The 20,248-nt window shown below is 43.5% G+C and overlaps 1 protein-coding gene across 2 annotated transcripts in view; it reads left to right on the forward strand.

The window, feature by feature from the left end:
- Nucleotides 1–18,339, forward strand: part of Gnb4 (G protein subunit beta 4) — a 34,309-nt gene extending 15,970 nt beyond the window's left edge. For both annotated transcript variants that reach the window (XM_027392010.2, XM_035450804.1), the window contains exons 3-10: nt 835–873; nt 2,115–2,221; nt 6,168–6,231; nt 8,138–8,300; nt 9,394–9,460; nt 9,549–9,750; nt 14,849–15,065; nt 16,845–18,339. In XM_027392010.2, the coding sequence (XP_027247811.1) occupies nt 835–873; nt 2,115–2,221; nt 6,168–6,231; nt 8,138–8,300; nt 9,394–9,460; nt 9,549–9,750; nt 14,849–15,065; nt 16,845–16,951 (966 nt within the window). In that variant the 3' untranslated portion in view covers nt 16,952–18,339. The remainder of the gene's footprint in view (nt 1–834; nt 874–2,114; nt 2,222–6,167; nt 6,232–8,137; nt 8,301–9,393; nt 9,461–9,548; nt 9,751–14,848; nt 15,066–16,844) is intronic.
- The last annotated feature ends 1,909 nt before the right edge of the window (nt 18,340–20,248 follow it).

The raw sequence follows: 20,248 nt of genomic DNA on the forward strand, positions 1-20,248 counted from the left end.
ACACACAGAGAGACAGACAGACACACACACAAAGACAGACACATACACACAGAGAGAGACAGACAGACACACACACACACACACACACACACACACACACATGCAGAGACAGACAGATAGACACACACATACAGTGAGGAAATGCATGGAAAGATTCTCAATAAAACCCAAACCACAGTGAGATACTTCACAACTAAGGTGACTGTAACTAAACACACAGAGCCCTGAACATCGCTGGTGCAGCATTTCTGAACAATAGCATGTAAAATTTCCAAAGAGATGGAAAACATGAGACCATGCTTTGTAATAACTGAAAAGTGGAAACAATCTATGTCCAAAAATCTCAAGTACCAGATAGAATGCTGAAAGTTGTCCATTAGAATCACCAGCCTTAAAACAGAAGAACACTGCTTGTTGCAGTAACGTCACTGCACCTTGGAAACATGCAAGGTGGAAGAAGCCATGTACTGTATGATTTGGTTTACAAGAGAGGTCTGATGGGCAGATCCACACTGAAGGGACAGAGTGGAGTGAGGAGAAGCCGAGGCATGCAGAGAAGGGGGATAAGGTAGACAGAATTTCTTTGTGAAAAGATAGATACGGTAGACATGGCCTAGATTGGATCATAGTGTGGTTCAATTCTGAATGTACTGAAAAAACACTAAATTGCTTACCTTAAAATGGCTCCTTTTATGTTAGATAAAGTTTATTCCATAAAAATTTAAGAATAAGAAGATGTGATACATTAAAGGTTTATTTTCAATAAATACAAGTTTGTCCTATTTAGATGCCCCCACCCCCGTCTTAATATGTCATCATCTTTCTTTGCTCTAGGATGCCAGGAAGGCCTGCAATGATGCCACACTGGTTCAGGTAAAGTGTCCCCAGCTCATGTCGACAGTTCACATGAAGTATCACAGTATGAGTGACATTCAGACTTGTTACTGAAGGTGCTATCCACAAATACACTGCTGAAATAGACACCTGTCTGTGGAACAGCAAGTGCTGTGGAGACACACAGAAGCATCTAGTCATACTTATTCTTACACACTTTCCCAGTCTTTTCGGTATATGCTGAGTAAGCCTTTTTCTGTGCACCGTGTGGTGTGTGTGTGTGTGTGTGTGTGTTGCCCTCAGAGGCCTGAGGAAAGAGTCAGATTCCCCTGGAAGTGAATTACAGATGGCTGTGAGCTGCCATGTGGCTGCTGGGAATTGAACCTGAGTCCTCTGGGATAGCAGCCAGTGCTCTTATCTGCTGAGGAATCTCTCCAGCTCCATGGCTTTCTTATACACAATTACAAATGTTTACTTTAGTCACTTCTTTCTAGTTTCCCTTTGTGGCTGGTGTTTTTTGTTTGTTTGTTTTGTTTTGTTTTGTTTTTGTTTTTTTTTCCTATCAAAACATTGTATGTCCATACTTGTGGGCACACTGTGACAGCTGGGTACATATGCACTGTGTCAAGTCAGGGTAGTAAGAGCTTCTGGTGTTTATTGTTGCTTTGTGTTGAGAGACCCAAGCCACCTCTCTTGTAGTTCTTTATAAACTGTTTGTTAGGGGCTGACAAGATGGCTTCAGGTCAGGCAATTGCTATGCAAGCCTGAAGACCTCAATTGTACCCCCAGAATTTGAGTAAGGTGGAAGGAGAAAGAGCTCCACAAAGTTGTCCTCTGACCTCAGCATGTACCCCACCTATACACACACACACACACACACACACACACACACAGAGACAGGCACACTCAGGCACACACATGCGTGCACACATACACACACAGTGCACATGCAGCAAGTAAAAGCTTTAAAGTGTTTGTAGGCTGGCATATGTGGTAGACAGCTCTCTTGATGAGCAGTTCAGAACCTGTCCAGCTTGCCCAGCCATGCTTCTTGGTTGGAGCTTTGCTAAAGTTTGGGAGTGTGTGTGTGTGTTTACTTCAGCCCCTCCTCTGGAAAGGTGTCCTCACGTACAGCAGCACACAGCACAGCATGACCTGTGTCAGTCATGGTTGTGTTGTACTCTTGTACTAAATCACCATCAGCTACTGTGGATTTGTTTCTGCTTTTTATCTACTAACTCGTCTAAGGCAAAGAGTAATGTTACTGTCACTTTCTAAAGATCACATCTAATATGGACTCGGTGGGTCGAATACAAATGCGAACAAGGCGCACGCTGCGGGGGCACCTTGCTAAGATCTACGCCATGCACTGGGGATATGATTCCAGGTTAGTGACTGTCGTTTCTAAGCTGCCCGTAGGAGTTTTTTCATTAAGACTCGTTGCTTGCATTTCCTCTCTTCAAAACCTTATTTGTGCAGTATTGTAGAAAAGGCATCAATTATGAACAAGTTTCTTGCTCTAGGAGTGAATATTCATTAACACTTCAGAGGTTGAGAGCTGTTTGTTCCAGTGTGGGGATAAACCCAGGGCCTCCTTCTTGCTGTATCCTCAGCTTGAAGTTCACAGAGTTTTTAGAGCAAGCAAGATGGCTTCTTGGATGAAGGTGTTTGCCTGGCAAGTTGTCCTCTGATCTCCACATGTGGGCCACAAATAGACATAAACATACAGAGTAGGATTAATGCCAATAAATACTGCTTCAAGTTTCTAATATGAAAAATGAATTTGCTTCCCCAAAAGATCTTTGTCTAGTGATCTGTGGAAACTATTTAGAGGAAGGTTTCTTTCTTCTAGAATCACTATGCCTTCCCAGTGAGAAGTCACTCTGCACACGTGGAAATGCTTGCCAGAGAAAGTTCTATGGAAATGCTCAGGGTGGAACTGACCCTGGATAGAAGATTCCACTAACTCATAACACTAACACCTTAAGCTTATGCATTCCACATACACTGTCATCCTTAACTCTCTTTCAGGTCCCGGCACAGGTTGGACTTTGAACAGTTTAAACAGACAGGAGCCCTCAAGTCTGGCCATGTAGGCAGATGAGAGATTTACATAGTAAAGATACTACATATTGCCAGAACCATTTTAGTATACCAGTGTATACTTTTTCAAATAGTTGTTACCCTGGGTCATCTTGCTCACTTGGCAGAATTATGATGTTCTCAGGAAAACTGGGGCTTTATGGCTAGCTAGGACTTAACTTTGTTGTGACCCTGTGCTGCTCCTTGCAGCCTGTCCAAGGAATGTTCTTTGAGATAAAGACTGCCTAATGGCTGGTGGTAAATCAGAGTTGTCTCCTTGTTGTGGGAATGGAGCCTAATGGCCGGTCAGTCCTGGAGAATAACATTTACATCCTAGCATCTTAAATTTTACTTATCTCTAACAGGCCTGGTCAGCAAACCAGGCCCCTTTGGGGTGTTTTTGGAGGAGCAGTTCTTTGACTGGTCTACCTTATGTGATTTATTGTCTTCCAAGCAGATTAGTGAAGCCGTTATAACAGCATCATCTTTTAGAAGTGTTATAATGTGTTTTTTCAATATGTCAGAACTGTTTTGTTTGGGGAGTGGTTTTTTTTTTTTTTTTTTTTTTTTTTTTTTTTGAGACTCACTACTGCTAAGTAGCTCCAGCTAGCCTCAGTGTCCTCCTGACTCAGGCTCCTGAATGCTAGAATTACAGGTATGTATAAACAGACATGACTGCTCCGAGGTATGGTTAGGGGAAACACCCAGATGCATCTGGAAGAGTCCAGAACAGAGAGAGAGAAGTAGACTGAGCATGGCCACAGACTGGACCTGGCTATGAGAGCAGGAGCGGAGCACAGAGATGGGGGAGGGGGACAGAGAACAAGCATAGGGTTATAAAGAGAATGAGGAGATGGGGGAGGGAAGCCTGTGAGGTGAATGGAGTATAGGATGGGGGGAGGTGAGAAGAGCCAGCCTGGACTCTGAAGTGTGTAAGGTAAAGGGTACTTGTGTGATGAGGGAGCCTGGAGGCAAGCAAGGGCCTTGATATGCTAATAGGCAGCACAGACAGCCTTTTGTCCCTTCAGTCTTTTGGAATTTGGGTAGGGGGCCTTTCCTGTGGACTTGACAAGGTAAGCACACCATTCCTAGCCAAACCCTGGTCTTACTGTTTATTAGTATTAAAATACCAGTTAGTAAACAAATACTTAAGTGTGTCTACATCTAAACTGTGGATGTTACTATACTTTATCAACTAACTCCACAAAGACTGAATTATACAAACGAATATTTTGATTGAATACATCTTTTTTTTTATTTTTTTTTTTTGAGACAGGGTTTTTCTGTGTAACCCTGGATGTTCTAGAACTCACTCTGTAAACCAGGCTGGACTCAAATGCACAGAGATCCCCCTGCCTCTGTCTCCTGAGTGCTAAGATTAAAGATTAAAATTGAATAATCTTTTACTTCCCCAGCCTAACACACATATGCTGTTATTCTATGATTGTTTGTGTTTGTTAATCATTTTGTTTCTGTTTCTGAGTTTAATATCATCTTGATCTAAAATTGGGGTGGGTGTTGAAATCACTAACACAGTATGTACCTCTTAGGAGGGAAGACATAAAATTATAAATTGACAACTAACATAAAGCTAAGGCAGATTTTTTTTTTTAATTTAAGATAAAAAAATATGTGCCCTGGGAGCAAGATGTCTGAGTGGGTGAAAAGCTGTTCCACCTGATGACCTGAATTTGCTCCCCAGAACTTGTAGTAGAGAGATCTGGCTCCTGCAAGTTGGCCTCTGACCCCCCCAACACATATAAATAGATAAATATGAATTAACAATTAAAAATAAATTTGCTTTGATACCATAGACTTTTAACCCAAAATCTAATTACTGAACAATGTTAGTGATTGTTTTCTTAAATTTTTTTTCTCAAAAATAAACTGTCATTCAGTAACCTGCCTCCCCTTTCCATACATTCTGCTGGTTAATTCCTGGGTTACTACTTCTGTCAGCACAATGGATGCAGTTGATTTCCAAGTTTTCCTTGGGCCCCTGTCAACCCACCTTTGGGCCTCCCCTTCAGTCAGACTGGAACCCTTTGCCTACAGAGAAGAAAACTGAGTTGTTTTGTAATTGTACCTTTTTCATATCTTTTATGCTTTATATGTAGTGACAAAGCAGAATCCCAGAACAGAACAACAACAAAAATCCAGTGACCATGTAGCCAAGAATTCATAAATTGGTGGAGCAAAGCCCCATCTGTGTTCTCAGCTGTGTGACTGGAAGGCCCACAGGTCCCAGGACTCCCAGAATTTTCCTGCCTCTGTTCACTCATCACTACCCTCCTCCTAGGATATATTTTATCTTTTGCTCTTGGAAATTGCAGTTTCTGGGGCTGGAAAGAAGGCTTAGTGGTTAAGAATATGTACTGCTCTTCCAGAGGACCCAAGTTTGATTCCCAGCACCTATATCCAACCACCTGCAACTCCAGCTCCAATGGATCTGACACCTCTGGGCTTCCATGGCACCTGCACTCAAGTGTGTGTACAAGCACACATACACACTGTCCTTTGTTTGTTGCTCGTTTGTTTTGTTTTTTTGAGACAGGGTTTCTTTGTGTATCCTTGGCTGTCCTAGAGCTAGCTTTGTAAACCAGGCTGGCCTCCAGCTCACAGCCTGTGCCTGCACCTGCCTCTGCCTGGGATTAAAGACTTGCTATCGCCACCCAGCCCACACATTGTCCTTTTATTAAGGCAACAAGCCATAATGCATTCCATTTATCTCTTCAGTACCTTTTTTATGTCATATCTTTGACATCTTTTATTTACTTGGTAATAAACCAAAATATGCAAGTGACTTACCTCACAAGTTGGCGGATGGCCTCCAACACAGCTGTGCCTTGAACAGTACCCACAGCACTGCCCTTCACTCCCAGGCTCTCAGGTGACAGCCTGGACTGGATGGGATGTAGATATTGGGCCTGGATCTACTGTTAAGTCATTAAACTTAAGTCAGTCAGTAGTAAGCCACTCCACTAATATCTACTGAGACCTTCATGGGTAACTAAAATGTCACAAGGGAGAAACTGAATCATAGACACTTTCAGTCAGTAGCTAAATAAATTACGCTTTCTGTTTAATGTGTTTGGCATGGAACATAATGTTTTTAAAAGTTAGAAGAAAAGTTATTTTAGTATACAGGTTTTATTAGGAAAACCTTCCTGGTGTTCTTCAAAGATAAAATGTATAATTAACAACTTTTTTTTTCCTCTCAGTGTCAAATTATTTTTGTGTTTCTTCTCTAGGCTACTAGTCAGTGCATCCCAAGATGGAAAATTAATTATTTGGGATAGCTATACGACAAATAAGGTAGAATTTATTTATCTTTCTTTTAAATGATCTTGTATTTGTTTACTGCCTAGCAGTTCTTTCTTATTCAGAGACACTCCTTCTGAGATACATTTATTCTAGATACAGACCAGCTCTTACAACAGTTGGCTTTTAGTGTTGAGCTGTTTTTATTTCTAGGGACAAGCTATAAGAACAATTTCAGTGTGTGTTTGAGTTTCCCTCCATCCCTCCCTCTTTGTCTCTGTCTCTTTCTCTCTCCCTCCACCCCCACTCTCTCTCTCTCCCTCGCTCCCTCCCTCCATCCCTCCCTCCTCTCTATCTTTCTGAAACAGGCACCTATTTAGCCCAGGCTAGCCTGAAATCACTGTGTAGCTGATGTTAGCCTTTAGCTCTTTAACTCGACCTCCACAGTACTGAGTTTACAGCTATGTAGAAACATGCCTGGCTTGTGAAGACTTGTCATTTTTTATATAGATGTGAACTTTTAAAATGTCCAGTTCCTGGAATAAAATAGCACTGACATTTTTATTTGTGGTAGATTATAGGTGATGGTTCCTGGAGAGCTCTTCCTTGGTTTACTCCAGAGACGACTTTTTTTTCTGGATGACTCAGAAGATAAGACACATTGAATTTGTTGAGATCTAGTTGTGAAAGATCCCTATTTTCTTACTTTACCCAGCATAAGGAAACCTTGATTTCAAGTTGCTGGGTAGCAGTGAAAATATGGGGGACATCCTTTACAAGTCAAGTACTCCTGTGCCATATATACATTGGCAGTGATTGACTAAGCAGTCAGAAACAGTGTGTGCTGATATGAACAGTCCTTAAGCCCTTCCCCCAAAGGGTTAGACCGAGAACCTTATCCACACAAGGCAAGTGCTTTGTCCATGTCTGCACACTCAGCCTGATTGAGACTTAAAGGGAACTAAGCTAGTGAGCCAACAGGTTTTATCCTAATTGGTATTAAGCTAGTGTCATTCAAATCCATTTGGTTTCCTGAGACAAACAGAATAACCCCAGATACACTTTTGATATTATTTTAGGTCAAGAGGAAGCATGGTAGTATCACAGGATGTGGACACCCTGTATGGGGTTAGCCTTGGTAAATCAAAACCTTCAGCTGTCCACTTGACCTGCTTGTAAGCTGGAAATCCTGGAACGTTGCCTGTCAATACAAGGGCACTCATGCAGCCCCCCCCCCCCGGAAAAGCCATTGGAGTTGGCTGTGATACTTCTCAGCCCCTGCCCTTTTCTGGTTCAGTGTTCAGGTATAGGAGATTCCTCTCTTGAGCATTATTGTGCCAATGACTTTGCTAAAGTCTTCATTCATATTTTACATCTTATTCAGTAGACAGAGACAGGCAGATCACTTGGAGTCCGGTCTGGTCTAAAGTAATTCCAGGCCAACAGGGCTAACTATTAAGATAATTTCTCAAAAACCAAAAGGAAAATCCGTATAGCTTTGCTTTTATTTAAAACATTGGAAGGGGGTGTTGCTAGAGAGATGGCTCACTTGGCTAAAAGCTCTTGCTGCTTTTCCAGAGACCCCAAGTTTGGTTCATAGAACCTACATCCAGAGGTCACAAACTCCCTGTAGCGCCAGCTCCAGGGGGTCCAGTGGCTGTGAATCTGAGTGCACCTGCACTTAATTACCACGCAGACATGTAATTAAAAATAAAACTGTTCCTAAAATGAACACTTCAAATCCCAGTGACCTGCTAACACAGAAAGAGGCATCCTGTGTGCCTGTGGTGTTTCCAGGTCTCATGGCCTCCTTTCCAGAGCTCCTGCCTGTTTGTTCTTCGCTGTGCCTGGTTTCCAGCAGTGCTTGCCTCATCCTAAGCAAGGTTAGGAATGCAATGGCTGCCCTTGAAGTCTTTCCCTTTAACAGCCCCCCTGCCTCTGTGCATTATGTGTGTGGTAGATGCATGCCATTCCGCTGAGGTCCTCCTGGGTGATGACTTGTGCCTATGCCCCATCTGGAAACTATGTCGCCTGTGGAGGCTTGGACAACATCTGCTCCATATACAACCTGAAGACTCGTGAAGGGAACGTGCGGGTGAGCAGAGAACTACCAGGGCACACAGGTGAGTGATTTAATGCAGCTCTGTCCTCCTCAGCCTCCCGCTTTCTGACAGCCCACCAAGGCTACATGGTGGAGTGGGTTCACGTAGCCAGATGGAAAGGGAAGCAGAAATTACTGTGATTTAAAAAGTATTCACTCTCAGAGTGCACATGATGACAGTCATTTTGCTGCTTTAGTTTGGTGCTGGGGTTGCCACTGGGGCCTTGAACGTTCTCTCGTGGAGGTATACACCTACCCCCTATGATTTTTTTCTTTCAAATATAACTATTGTTTTGTAAACATGATAAATTTGCTACCCAAAAAATCCAAACAATCATAAAAAATACAAAAGGAAGCAAGTACAGTCTTCTGTACTTCTGCTGCCCTGGAGCAAGGTTCAGGATTGTGTTGTCTCTGCTGGTGGAAGCATTAGTCACTAGCACTGTCACTATGCAGCAATGTTCACTCCCCAGACCTCTTCCTTAGGAGGTCCCTGCTACTCGTATCCTTCCTGTCTGTGGTTTGGGTGCTGCCAGTTGACCACATTTCTACAGAGTCCCTGCCATTTGTGGGCTCTGAAGATGCTTATGGACAGGAATCCTGCAGATGTCACCTTTCCCATAAAGCCTTCATGGTATTTTAAGGGTTTTCTCCAGTGCTGGGCCCATTCTGCCATGGGTTATAGGTTACAGGTACTGGTTCAGGAACACCCTCGCTCAGGTGTATCCAACCTGCAGCCTACAGACCACATGCAGCCCAGATAGCTATGAATGCAACCCAGCACTATCAGAAACATACTGAAAATTTTAAAAAAAACTTATTTTATCGTAATTTTAAAGAATTAAATTATATGGTTCTTAAGCATGAATTTTGTAGATGATAGTGTTGTGTCACAGTGTCAAAGGTAAACACACTGTGCTGCTAATAGGCTGCCATACTTGACGTGGCCACTTGGAATGCCCACTGATACAGTGAGTACCTCAGAAAACAGTGAAGAATGGGAATCATTAAAGCTGTTTGTCCCACGGACAAGGTCCTATTGCTGGAGTTTAGGTTTTTATCTTGTTTCTGTGTCACTGGATCCGTGACCTGACATTTGCTGCTCTCTGCTGCAGGCTATTTGTCCTGTTGCCGATTCTTAGATGATGGACAAATCATCACAAGTTCAGGAGACACAACTTGGTAAGTTCATCCCAAAAGAAGCCAGACCTAGTGGGCACATACACTGGGGAGGGGTGCGGTCATCTTGTGTCTGTCCTTGTATTCACAGTGCTCTGTGGGACATCGAGACTGGGCAACAGACTACGACGTTCGCAGGACACTCGGGTGATGTGATGAGTCTCTCACTGAGTCCTGACTTGAAGACCTTTGTTTCTGGTGCTTGTGATGCGTCTTCAAAACTGTGGGATGTCCGAGATGGGATGTGTAGACAGTCTTTCACAGGACACATCTCAGATATCAATGCTGTCAGTGTAAGTAAAGGACATTTGTTTGTTTGGGGGACAGAGTCTCATGTAACCCAGGATGGCCTCTAACTTGCTATGTAGCTGAGGATGGCCTCATACTCCTGATCTTCCTGATACTACTGCTTCCACCTCTCAGAAATTTACTATGTGTCTAAAGTGTGAACATGACACCATTATAACAAATTGCTTTCATGGAGTTTATTTGGTTTATACTTCTGTTAGATCCCCGAAAACTCAAATATCCAGGGTCCCAGGCCACGACTACGGTCACCCCAATCACCGGGCGGATTCGAGAGCTTGATGCAAACTGCACGAGGCTTTATTGTAATTTAACGAGCTAACCCCATGTTAGCTCGGGTCTTTCACCCACCCGCCATGGCGGATGGCTAGCAAAAGACGGCTCCTAGGGCCTCCCAAGAGATCTTATAGGACAGCGTAAGGGGAGTGTCTAGGGATACACACAGGCTCACCATTGGTGTGCCTCCAGGCTTGGAGGGCTTGCCCTGTGTCGATTGGTCAACTGGCTGTTATGGCCCATAGGCCCTCCCAGGGTGGTTGCTATGCTTTGTGCGTCATTGCTGTGCGCTTGTCCATAAAGCACACCCAGGGTCGTAAAGCATAGCGCCACCAGCTAACTTCTGATTGGTTCCTTGTCACAAGGCAGGCATCTGACTTTCTAGTGTCTAGGACAAGGTCATAGAAGCACGTGTTCTGCCGTTATGGCTGCTAAAAGGAAAGCTGGTCCCTTCACTTCCAGGTAACAGTCCATCACTGAGGGAAGTCAGGGCAGGAACTCCAGATAGGAACCTGGAGGGGCAGGAGCAGAGGCAGAGGCAGAGGCCATGGAGGAGTGCTGCTTCCTGCTTGTTCCCTATGGATTGTTCAGCTTGGTTTTTTATAACCCAGGATTACCTGTCCAGGGGTGGCACACAGCATTGTGGACTGGGCTCGCCCACATCAATCATTCTTCAGCACAATGCCTCATAGACTTGCCTACAGGCCAATCCGATGGAGATGGAGGCATCTTCTCAGTTAAGATTCCCTCTTCCCAAATGACTCTTAGTTTGTGTCAAGTGGACAAAAACTGACCAACACAGCTTCAGAGAGAACAGATACTCAGTCCTCCTCTTTCGGGTCAGCCTGCTGATACTGACAGCATCCCCTAGGAGGCACACCTACCCCATCCATATGGGCCACCTTCACAAGGCTGAGTGGGCCTCTTATATTCAGTTACCAAGGATTTTTAAGAGATTTACAGTGTGTGTGTGTGTGTGTACACTTGTGCGCATCTGCACAGGTGTTGCAGGCGCCCCTGAAGGCCAGAAGAAGAAGTCACTGAAGATGGAATACCCTAGGGCTAGAGTTAGAGTCGATTATAAACAACTTGTTGTGGGTGATGGATATGGAACCCTAGTCAGCTGGAAAAGCAGCAAGTGCTATAAGTTTTAAAAATCAGGAACAAATGTTGAATTTTAGCAAACACTTGCCCTTTACCTATTGAAATGTGTGGTTTTCTTTTCTCTCCCCTACCTCTACCCTTCCTATGTCTGATCCCCTGGGCATGTCTGTCTGTGTGGTACTGAGTATTGAACCCAGGCTCGAATGAATACTAGGCAGATGTTCATTTTGTTTGTTTTTTTCTTTTTGGTTTGCTAAAAGTTAATTTATTACTACTATGGTTATTTTACATTTAGTGTGTGGGTAATGTGTAGTGCTTGCTTGTAAGTATGGGGCGAATAGATCTGTTTGTACACAGGCAGAAGCCCAAAACAAGATCAGGTGTCTTCCTCTGTAACTGGCTGCCTTATCGCTTAAGGCAGGTCTCACTGAACTGGAAGCTTGCCTTCTTGGCTGAGCTGGTTCATTAGCAATTTCTCAGGGTCATCTACCTATCTCTGCCCACGGTGCTGGGGATGCAGACACACACAGCCACATCCACAATCCTGGGGTTACATGTGCACTCAGCCACACCCACAGTGCTGGGGTTAACAGGCTCTCATCCATGCCCACAGTCCTGGGGTAATATGTGCACTCAGCCATGCCCACAGTGCTGGTGTTACAGGCATGCTCAGCCATGCTCAAACTGTCAAACAGCATCTGGGTGTTCAAACTCCATGTCCTCATGCATGCAGAGCAACTGTTATCTCCCAGCCCCTACAATAGTGAATTTACAGAGACTGTTTTCATAGTTTGTTTGTGCGGACAAGACCCTAAGCATCATCTTAGTTAAGCTGTTAGTACACACTAAGGCCCCTTTTGAAATGAAATAGTTGAAAGAAAAATATTGTATAATTAGCCTAGGCCTTAGGACTGAGACCATGCCTTAGTCCCAGCACTTGAGAGACAGAAGCAGGAGAACTGCTGTAAATTTGAAGCCAGCCTGGGCTACATAGTGAAACTCTGCCTTCAAAAAGCCAAGAGTGAGTGGAGCCAGGTAGTTGTGGCAGTGGCAGTGGTGCATGCCTTTAATCTCCGAATTTGAGGCCAGCCTGATCTACAGAGTGAGTTCTGGAACAGCTAGGGCTACACAGAGAACCCTATCTCAGAAAACAAAAACAAACAGCAACAAAGCCGAGAGTGGCCTGGAGAGATGGGATAAATAGAAGGAAGTGGCCAGGAACACCAGCTGAGGGAAGAGGTTAGAGAAGACTTCGACACTCATGGTAACCAAACTATGAGGCACAGAGTGGGCAGAAGGAAGAATTTATGGTCCCAGTCCTGGAGCCTTCCAGGAATATGAGGAAAACATTTCCAAGAACCTATGACTGTTAGTGAAACAGTGGGGGACTGTCCCCATGCTTACTAACAGGCTGGAAATAACACTGACACTACCTAAATCCTTCTCAAACTTCCAACTGTACAGTCAGATCTGAGACTGAAAAAAGAAATGTCAGGAAGCTGAAAGAATATAATTATGACATATTTGTATTTAATAATTAGAAATACATTTAATTGAAGCAACTATACCCATCAAATAACTTATTTTAAAACCTAAGGGTAGATTATAATATTAAATTATTAGTTATTAAAATGTTAATATTTTAAAACCTAGTAGTGTAGTTCAGTGGTTCTTAGCACTTGTTTGGCATATATGAGGACCAAGACTAATCCCCTACACAGAAACAGAACACAAGGTTGTCGCCAGGAATTTAGTGAATGATACAGCAGATCAATAGAAAAATTAATTAACAGCTGGACAACTGCTTAAGTATTAAGAAAATTAAGTTAGAGCCCTCGTTTGAAGGCTGTTTATCAAATAGACTGCAGATGGATAAGATTACTATATAAAATTAAAAGAACTAAAGTAATTATTGACTCCTCATTAGGAGTAATGAAGGGCCCTGGGGAGATGGTTCAGTTGGCATCCTCTGTGCCCCAGTGAGGACCTGACTGGGACCCACAGAGCTCAAGTAACAAAGCTGGCATGGCAGTACTGCCTGTTGTAAATTCCAGCCTTGGGGGAGCAGAGAGGAGTCCTGGGGCTTGCTGCATAGATGCAGGTTCTATGAGAGACCTCATCTAAACAACAAAAACATGAGATAGTGATTGAGGAAAATGCCTGATGTTGACTCTGGTTTCATTGTGTGTACTCCCATACACCCATGTAAAGCAAGTAATCAAAGAAACCTGGGTGTGGTGGCATGTGCCTGAAATCTCACTCCTCAGGAGGATCAGACGTTCAAGACAAGACCATCTCCAGCTGCTCAGTGAGTTCAATGTCAGCCTGGGATACAGGAGCGCCTGTCTCAAAAACAAAATGAATGAAGGATATCTAGGTGAAAGCTAAACAAGCCTGACTACATATAACCCAAACATGCTTCAGAGTCACATTTGTAGCAGATAAATCAGTTTATAGCCAAGCCATTTTGTTCCTGCACATTAAGAAATGAACATCAACAGCTCACTTGCAAAAAACAAAAGTAGGCCCAAGAAAGCGATTCCCAGCAGCGGGAAATGTGCCAGATGAAAAGCACATCGACTAGGGCTGCACTGGAAAATAATACTCAAATACCAAGCCAGTGGAAGTTGTGTGTTTCCTGTTCTTTTGCATGTGTGACGCATGTGATGTGTGTGCAGGTATGGTGTTCATGTGTGTGTGTGTGTATAGGCCAGAGGCTGATGTTGGGTGTCCTTGGTCACTCTTCACCTTATTCACCAAGGCAGGATCTCTCAATTGAACCCAGAGTTCACCTATACTAGTCTAGCTAGTTAGCTTGCTCTGGGGATCCCATCGCTGCTGCCCCATGCGGCAGGTCCCCACACTCAGCCAGAACTTATGTGGGTGCTGGGGCATGGCATGATGATTTACCCAGTCTAGTCTTCCCAGGCATACAATGTGCTTCGTCTGCTGAGCCCTCTCCCATCTCCAGTGTTCTGTGTTTTCTAAAATCTTTCCAATTTATTTCTCGTAATAGGATTCTGGAATATTTAAACAAACAGCCTATAAATAGTAATACTTGACTTATGATCAGCACAGGGAGTTTTAGTTTGCTCTGTTTCTAACCTGTGTCTAGGAACCTCCTCTTAGGCATCCTGGTGGCCCCTGGTCCTGGGAGGCCACTGCACTGATGCTAATCTTAGTATAGACATGCAGTCCATGCTTGCTGTCATAGTGCAGTGCAGCCTACTGCTCCTGACTCCTAAGTGACAGCATAGAGTAACCCTGAACTGAAATGTTTTGATTACACAACTAAAGGACTATGGACAGTGTTATTAACACTGTGTGAACAATTGGCAGCACACTTTGCATATGCTATTCAGTCTTAACGCTTTAACTAAAACTAAAGCCCAGGATATTAAAAAATAGATATGTATTAGGCCAGGTGTGGTGACTCACACTTTTGTAACTCTAGCACCTAGGAGGCTGGAGCAGGGGTGTTGTGAGTTCTGGGCCAGCCTGGGCTACCTGGTGAGCCCCTGGCTCACAAAAAAACAAACTTCTCAGCAGCCACCTCCCATCCCAGTTTCTCTGCCTACATGGTCTCTGTAGGCATCTATTCTGGAGTAGACAAATCTCACCACACCTCCAATGCCAGGTTCTCTGCCTCCATTGTTTTTCTGTTTTTTGTTTTTCTTTTTTTTTTTTTTTTTGTTTTGTTTCTAGTTCTTCCCAAGCGGATATGCCTTTGCCACTGGCTCTGATGATGCCACTTGCCGGCTCTTTGACCTCCGTGCAGACCAAGAGCTACTACTGTATTCTCATGACAATATCATCTGCGGCATCACTTCTGTGGCCTTCTCAAAGAGCGGGCGCCTCCTGCTGGCCGGCTATGATGACTTCAACTGCAGTGTGTGGGACGCATTGAAAGGAGGTCGGGCAGGTTAGTGATTTGGTGATGGCAAGTTCTATCTTCAGGAAGCCTGAAGAGGCTCCCCCCACCCCCACCCCACCCCTGAGGCCTGCTGGGTATCCTGGAGCTTTCAGAACAGCAGCTGGGTGGCTCTTCTTCATATTCTTCATTGCCTTTGATGACAGTTGGAATACATACCCTATTGAAGAATGACATTAGGTCCTATAATGGTAAATTAGGAGTCAAGAACAGTGACTTTAAAATGGTGCCATCTTTCACAAATCGGTTTTCTTATATCCTGGTTTGTTTGCTTATTTATTATTCTGAAACATGTTTTTATGCTTGGAACTCACTATGAAGCCCAGGCTGGCCTTGAGCTCTATATCCCCATGTTTCAGCCTTCCAATGCTGGGACTGCTGGTGAATGCCACCATCATGCCATGCTAAGCTGTCACTCAAGGCTAAACCATCATCCTCTAACCTGACAGGAAGCATGGTTTTTGCTGTGGCTAATCCTCTGAGGACACAGGTAGTCTCCCAAGTTTCAACAGAAACCCTCAACAGGTCCCATTAAAAGACAACATAGCAACCATGCTGGACTTGGGATTAAATGGAGTGATTTTTTTTAATGTTAACTAATTTAAAATTATACTCCAAGAATCAAATGGCTGTGTGTGGTTTGTTACTATAACACAGCACACATTTTCTGTACCCCAAGGTAAGCTGGCAGGGTGCAGTGGTGTATGCCTGGGATCCTAACACTCAGGAGACAGAGACAGGGGATCACAAATTTGAGGCCAGCCTGGGCTATACATCAAGACCCCATCTCAAAACAAAACTTTAAATAGCATACCTGCACTACCTACTGCCAACATTTATTTATTTATTTATTTTTATTTATTTATTTATTTATTTATTTATTTATTTATTTATTTATTTAATGTTTGGTTTTTCAAGACAGGGTTTCTCTGTGTAGCCTTGGCTGTCCTAGAATTCACTCTGTAGATCAGGCTGGCCTCAAACTCACAGAGAACTGCCTGCTTTTGCCTCCCAAGTGCTGGAATTAAAGGCGTGTACCACTACCACCCAGCTACTCCAATCTTGAGAATTGTTCATTCTGTCCCGTGCAGTAAAGAGGATGGGTGAGTCTCAGGTCACTGCAAAACAAACAGGAGTTAATGAGCTCCATGGCCTCACTAAGTTATAGCCAGTTTGTGTTTGGTGGTGAACAGAAAGAACTAATGAATGATTTGGGTCTATTTTAGAAATAGGATGGAAGGCAACTGTCTTATTCTTCTGGGGAAGTATACTGCATTGAACTTCGACTTAGAAATGTGTTTTTATTGAAAGTAGCACAGCTCAGTATAGCAAAACTGGAATACCATGAACTTACTGGAGATGTGAAATTTGCCTTTACATGGTTTCCTAGATAGAAAAACTACAAAACCCTCAGGTACAGTGACACATGCTTGTTATCTAGCACTTGGGAGGTAGACTCAGGAAGATTAGGACCTTAAGGTTATCTTTGGCTGGATACTAAGTTCAAGATCAGCCTAGACTACATGAGACATCTCTCAATTTAAAAAAAAAAAGATTATGACTTTTCAAAAATTGAAAACTCAAATTGATGTATTTTTGGGTTAAATATTCAAGTAACCCATGGTATGTTACTGTGTGTCAGTGTGCCTGACTTTCCCTGGCAGCAGTCCCCAGGGTGCCTGTTCTTTATTAATCACCATCTGCATGGCAATGCAGAACTCTTGAGTTTTAAAACTCCAGTTTTAACTCTGTATTGACTTTTCTTTGTAGGTGTCCTTGCTGGTCATGACAACCGTGTTAGCTGCTTAGGTGTGACTGATGATGGCATGGCTGTGGCCACCGGCTCCTGGGACAGTTTTCTTAGAATCTGGAATTAACAGTGTCATATTTTCTGTTCTCCAATGGTGAGAAAAAGACTCTACCTTCTATTTGTGGGTGAAGATTTTTCTATTGAGATGACTACATACAAAAATCAGCTTTCAATAAACTACAAGCAAATGGTGGTAAAAGAAACACTCAAGACTAAGGTCCCTTGCTGAGTCAAAGGGTCAGGGTTTTGAGCAGCTATGTTGACTTTAACCCCGTCAGATTCTTGCTTGTCCTGGTCCTTTTTCTGTAGATTAGAATACACTCTGTAGCAGATGACCATTGTGTTTGCATTTTGTGATAGGGACACCCCTTGAACTCTGTATATATGAGAAATGTTACATTTTTTAAAAGTGTTGTCACAGAAGAGCCAGGACCCATGATAGGCAGAAGCGAAATTGTAGATGTATGTATGGTCTGAAGGAGTCCCCCTGGGTTCAGACATTGCATTTTAACCTGACTCCCTGACAGTTTCTCTATCAGGAGGTCTGACAGGTGAGGTGGCTCTGAGGGAGCCAGTGGGGTGTCCATACATTCTTTTCCATGCTAGGAATCTAAGTGATCCTTTTCTGTCCTTTCAGGGGACAGATGATGTGAAGGCCAGGGGGTAAAAATCTCACTTTGACCTAGGGCTGCACTGAAATGTCAATACCATTTATTATATTAATAACCAGTAGACACTGGCATGTCATTTTTGGTATTCTAAAAGGCTGAGTCCTTTGAACCATTGGATCTTGCTGTTAATTTCATATTCTGGAACCTAGTTTGTAGAATGTACTAGTATTTCAGAAGTTTGACAAACCTGACTTGTCCCTGTATCTGAAGACTCTTGCCTAGTATTCTCTGTAATAGGAAACAGTGGCTCACCTTTAACATTTTTGAGAAATGTAAGCTCATCCACTCAACTGGCACTAACTTATATAAGATGGCTTTATGAATTCTATGTAATTAAAATCTGAATTGGCATAAATTATCTGTACCCTTGAACTTTTGCTTTCCCATTTTGATGCTGCTGCAGAAGGAATCCAGGGCCTTGTACCTGCCAGGCTTGCCCTACAACCCTGGCCCTTCAGATGGAAGCATTCTACTGCTGTGTAGTACTCCGCTCCTCAGCATGGCATACCTGTTCCTAAGCTTACTGCTGAGGTCCAGAGCTGAGCCCTCTTTGAGCCGAAAGCATTGTTTCAAAGGGGTTCATATCACAGAAAGCTGTCTAACTGCTCAATAAAGTGTCAGTCACTGGGCTGTCCTGACTCCATCCAAGCTGAACAAAGACGCCTCTCCTCTTTTTCTCCTACAAATTTCAGTGATTGATAATAGCAGACTGTTAAGTCTTGCTGGGTGCTGCCTTTGTGGGTTACTTGGATGTATACAAATACATTGTTTTGTAACTCAGTAACATGTTTCTGTTTAGCAGTTTCTATGTTAAAGTTGATCACCTGTAACTGTAACCTTGATACTCCATACTGTATCTGTGAGTTTTCATCCTTATCTTATACTGTGAATGTGCCCATGTGTGTATCTGCTGTGATGAAATCAGCATCAGTTTTATTAAGGCAAGTTGCTCATAAGAGACTCCAGTGGACAGAGCTTCCTCCCACACAGCTCCAGGGTTGGAGCTGAGTGGGGCAGAAAGGGAATGAAAAGCAGACAGACGCAGGAAAGCTCAGGTCACGTAAACTGGGCCCTGTGGTGGAGAAACTGGAGCCCCTGGGAAGTGAGTTTGATATATGGAGTAGCATAGAGTTAGTGCTACCACATACAGATGAACAAGAAGCGTTTACAGGATGCAGCTGGATCAAGGACACAGGCTTAGCTAATCTCTGTAAGAGCAGCCTCTGCAGGGGAAGTCTTCAGGGTGTAAATATTGTGGGAGGGTGGGGGTGCTATGGTGGACTTCTCTACAATCCATCAACATTTGGACTCAAGCCAGGAGGGCTTTGCCATTCTCCCATGGTCTGAAGCAAAGGTCCTTGACACAGCAGTACCCATATCAACAGCACATATTCACTCAGGGCTTCCATTGCTCTCTTCAGGATGGGGGTGAACTGAGACACCGAGTTGAAGAGAAACAGACCATCAATGGCAGGTGTGAATGTACACCATAATCCTTAGTGTCTGGGACCCCTTTGGTCTTGTCTACTTGTCAAATAAGGAGGTCACTTCATAAAGCATGGCTCCTGAAATAGGGCACAATTTACTTTTAAAAAAGGCAGTGCTGGGATGGAATCTACGTTCCTTGCATATGCTGCCCAGAAAGCGCTCTTGGCTACATCTACAGTCTACCCTGCCCAAGGCAGAAGTGATGCACCTTAGAGGATCACAATCATTCCCCCCAAAAGGGCATGCGTTTTAAGTCTGCTGTGTAGCTCAGAAATCATCCAAAACTCCGTTCAAAGCACTTCTAATATGTATAAAAAAATGGGGCTAGGGATTTAACCTGGGTAAAGTGCTTGAAGTGCAAGACACGGGTTCAGTCCTCAGCTGTGTGCGTATGTGTGTCAGTCAAAAGTCATACTAAAAAATTCTATGGCCCTAAATATTTTAAAGTGGAATTTAGGGCTGAAGAGTTGGCTTGACAGCTAAGAGCACTTGTTACTCTTGCAGAGAACCTGGGTTCAATTCCCAGCAACTATATGGCAGCTCATAACTGCCATAACTCCATAACCGCCTGTAACACCGGTCCCAGGGAATCTGACTTCTTTGGGCACTAGGCATATATACATGCAGGCAAAACATTCATACACATAAAATCTGTTTAAAAAGGAATGTGCTTTCGTGTTACTAAAAGCTTGTATAAAACAGAATTTAAAGGTTTCCTTTACTTGGAACCATGATAAACATGTGGCTAACTGTACACAGCACCAACATTAGACACAGCAAGTTGCTTTCTACTAGATGGTGCCTTTCTCTGCAGTTTCTGTTGTGGCTAAATACATTGACTTGCCTGAGACCTCCTGAAAATAGCCTACATAATGTGCCTTAGCAGGCTGATGTATAGCATGCATAACATCAAACAAAAGTTCTCTTTGAGATCAGCAAGATTTTTAACATTTTGACATGGCTCCTGCCTTGGCCTCTGGCTGGGTCCACAGGCATTTATCACTGTGCAGCTTTCCCCAAGAGTATCACTGTAAAGGCACATGTTCTTTTCTAAAGCAGTGTGACCATGTAGTTGAGTGAGAGCCACAAAGCACCGTTCAGGAAGGACATCTCTATCTACCTTAATTGATGAACAGGCTTCATTTTTGGCAGCTGTGCTCCATGTAATATTCCAGGTCCCTAACTAGCTTGGACTTAGTTGTGAT

This window comes from Cricetulus griseus (assembly GCF_003668045.3).
Source record: "Cricetulus griseus strain 17A/GY chromosome 1 unlocalized genomic scaffold, alternate assembly CriGri-PICRH-1.0 chr1_0, whole genome shotgun sequence".
Lineage (NCBI taxonomy): Eukaryota > Metazoa > Chordata > Mammalia > Rodentia > Cricetidae > Cricetulus > Cricetulus griseus.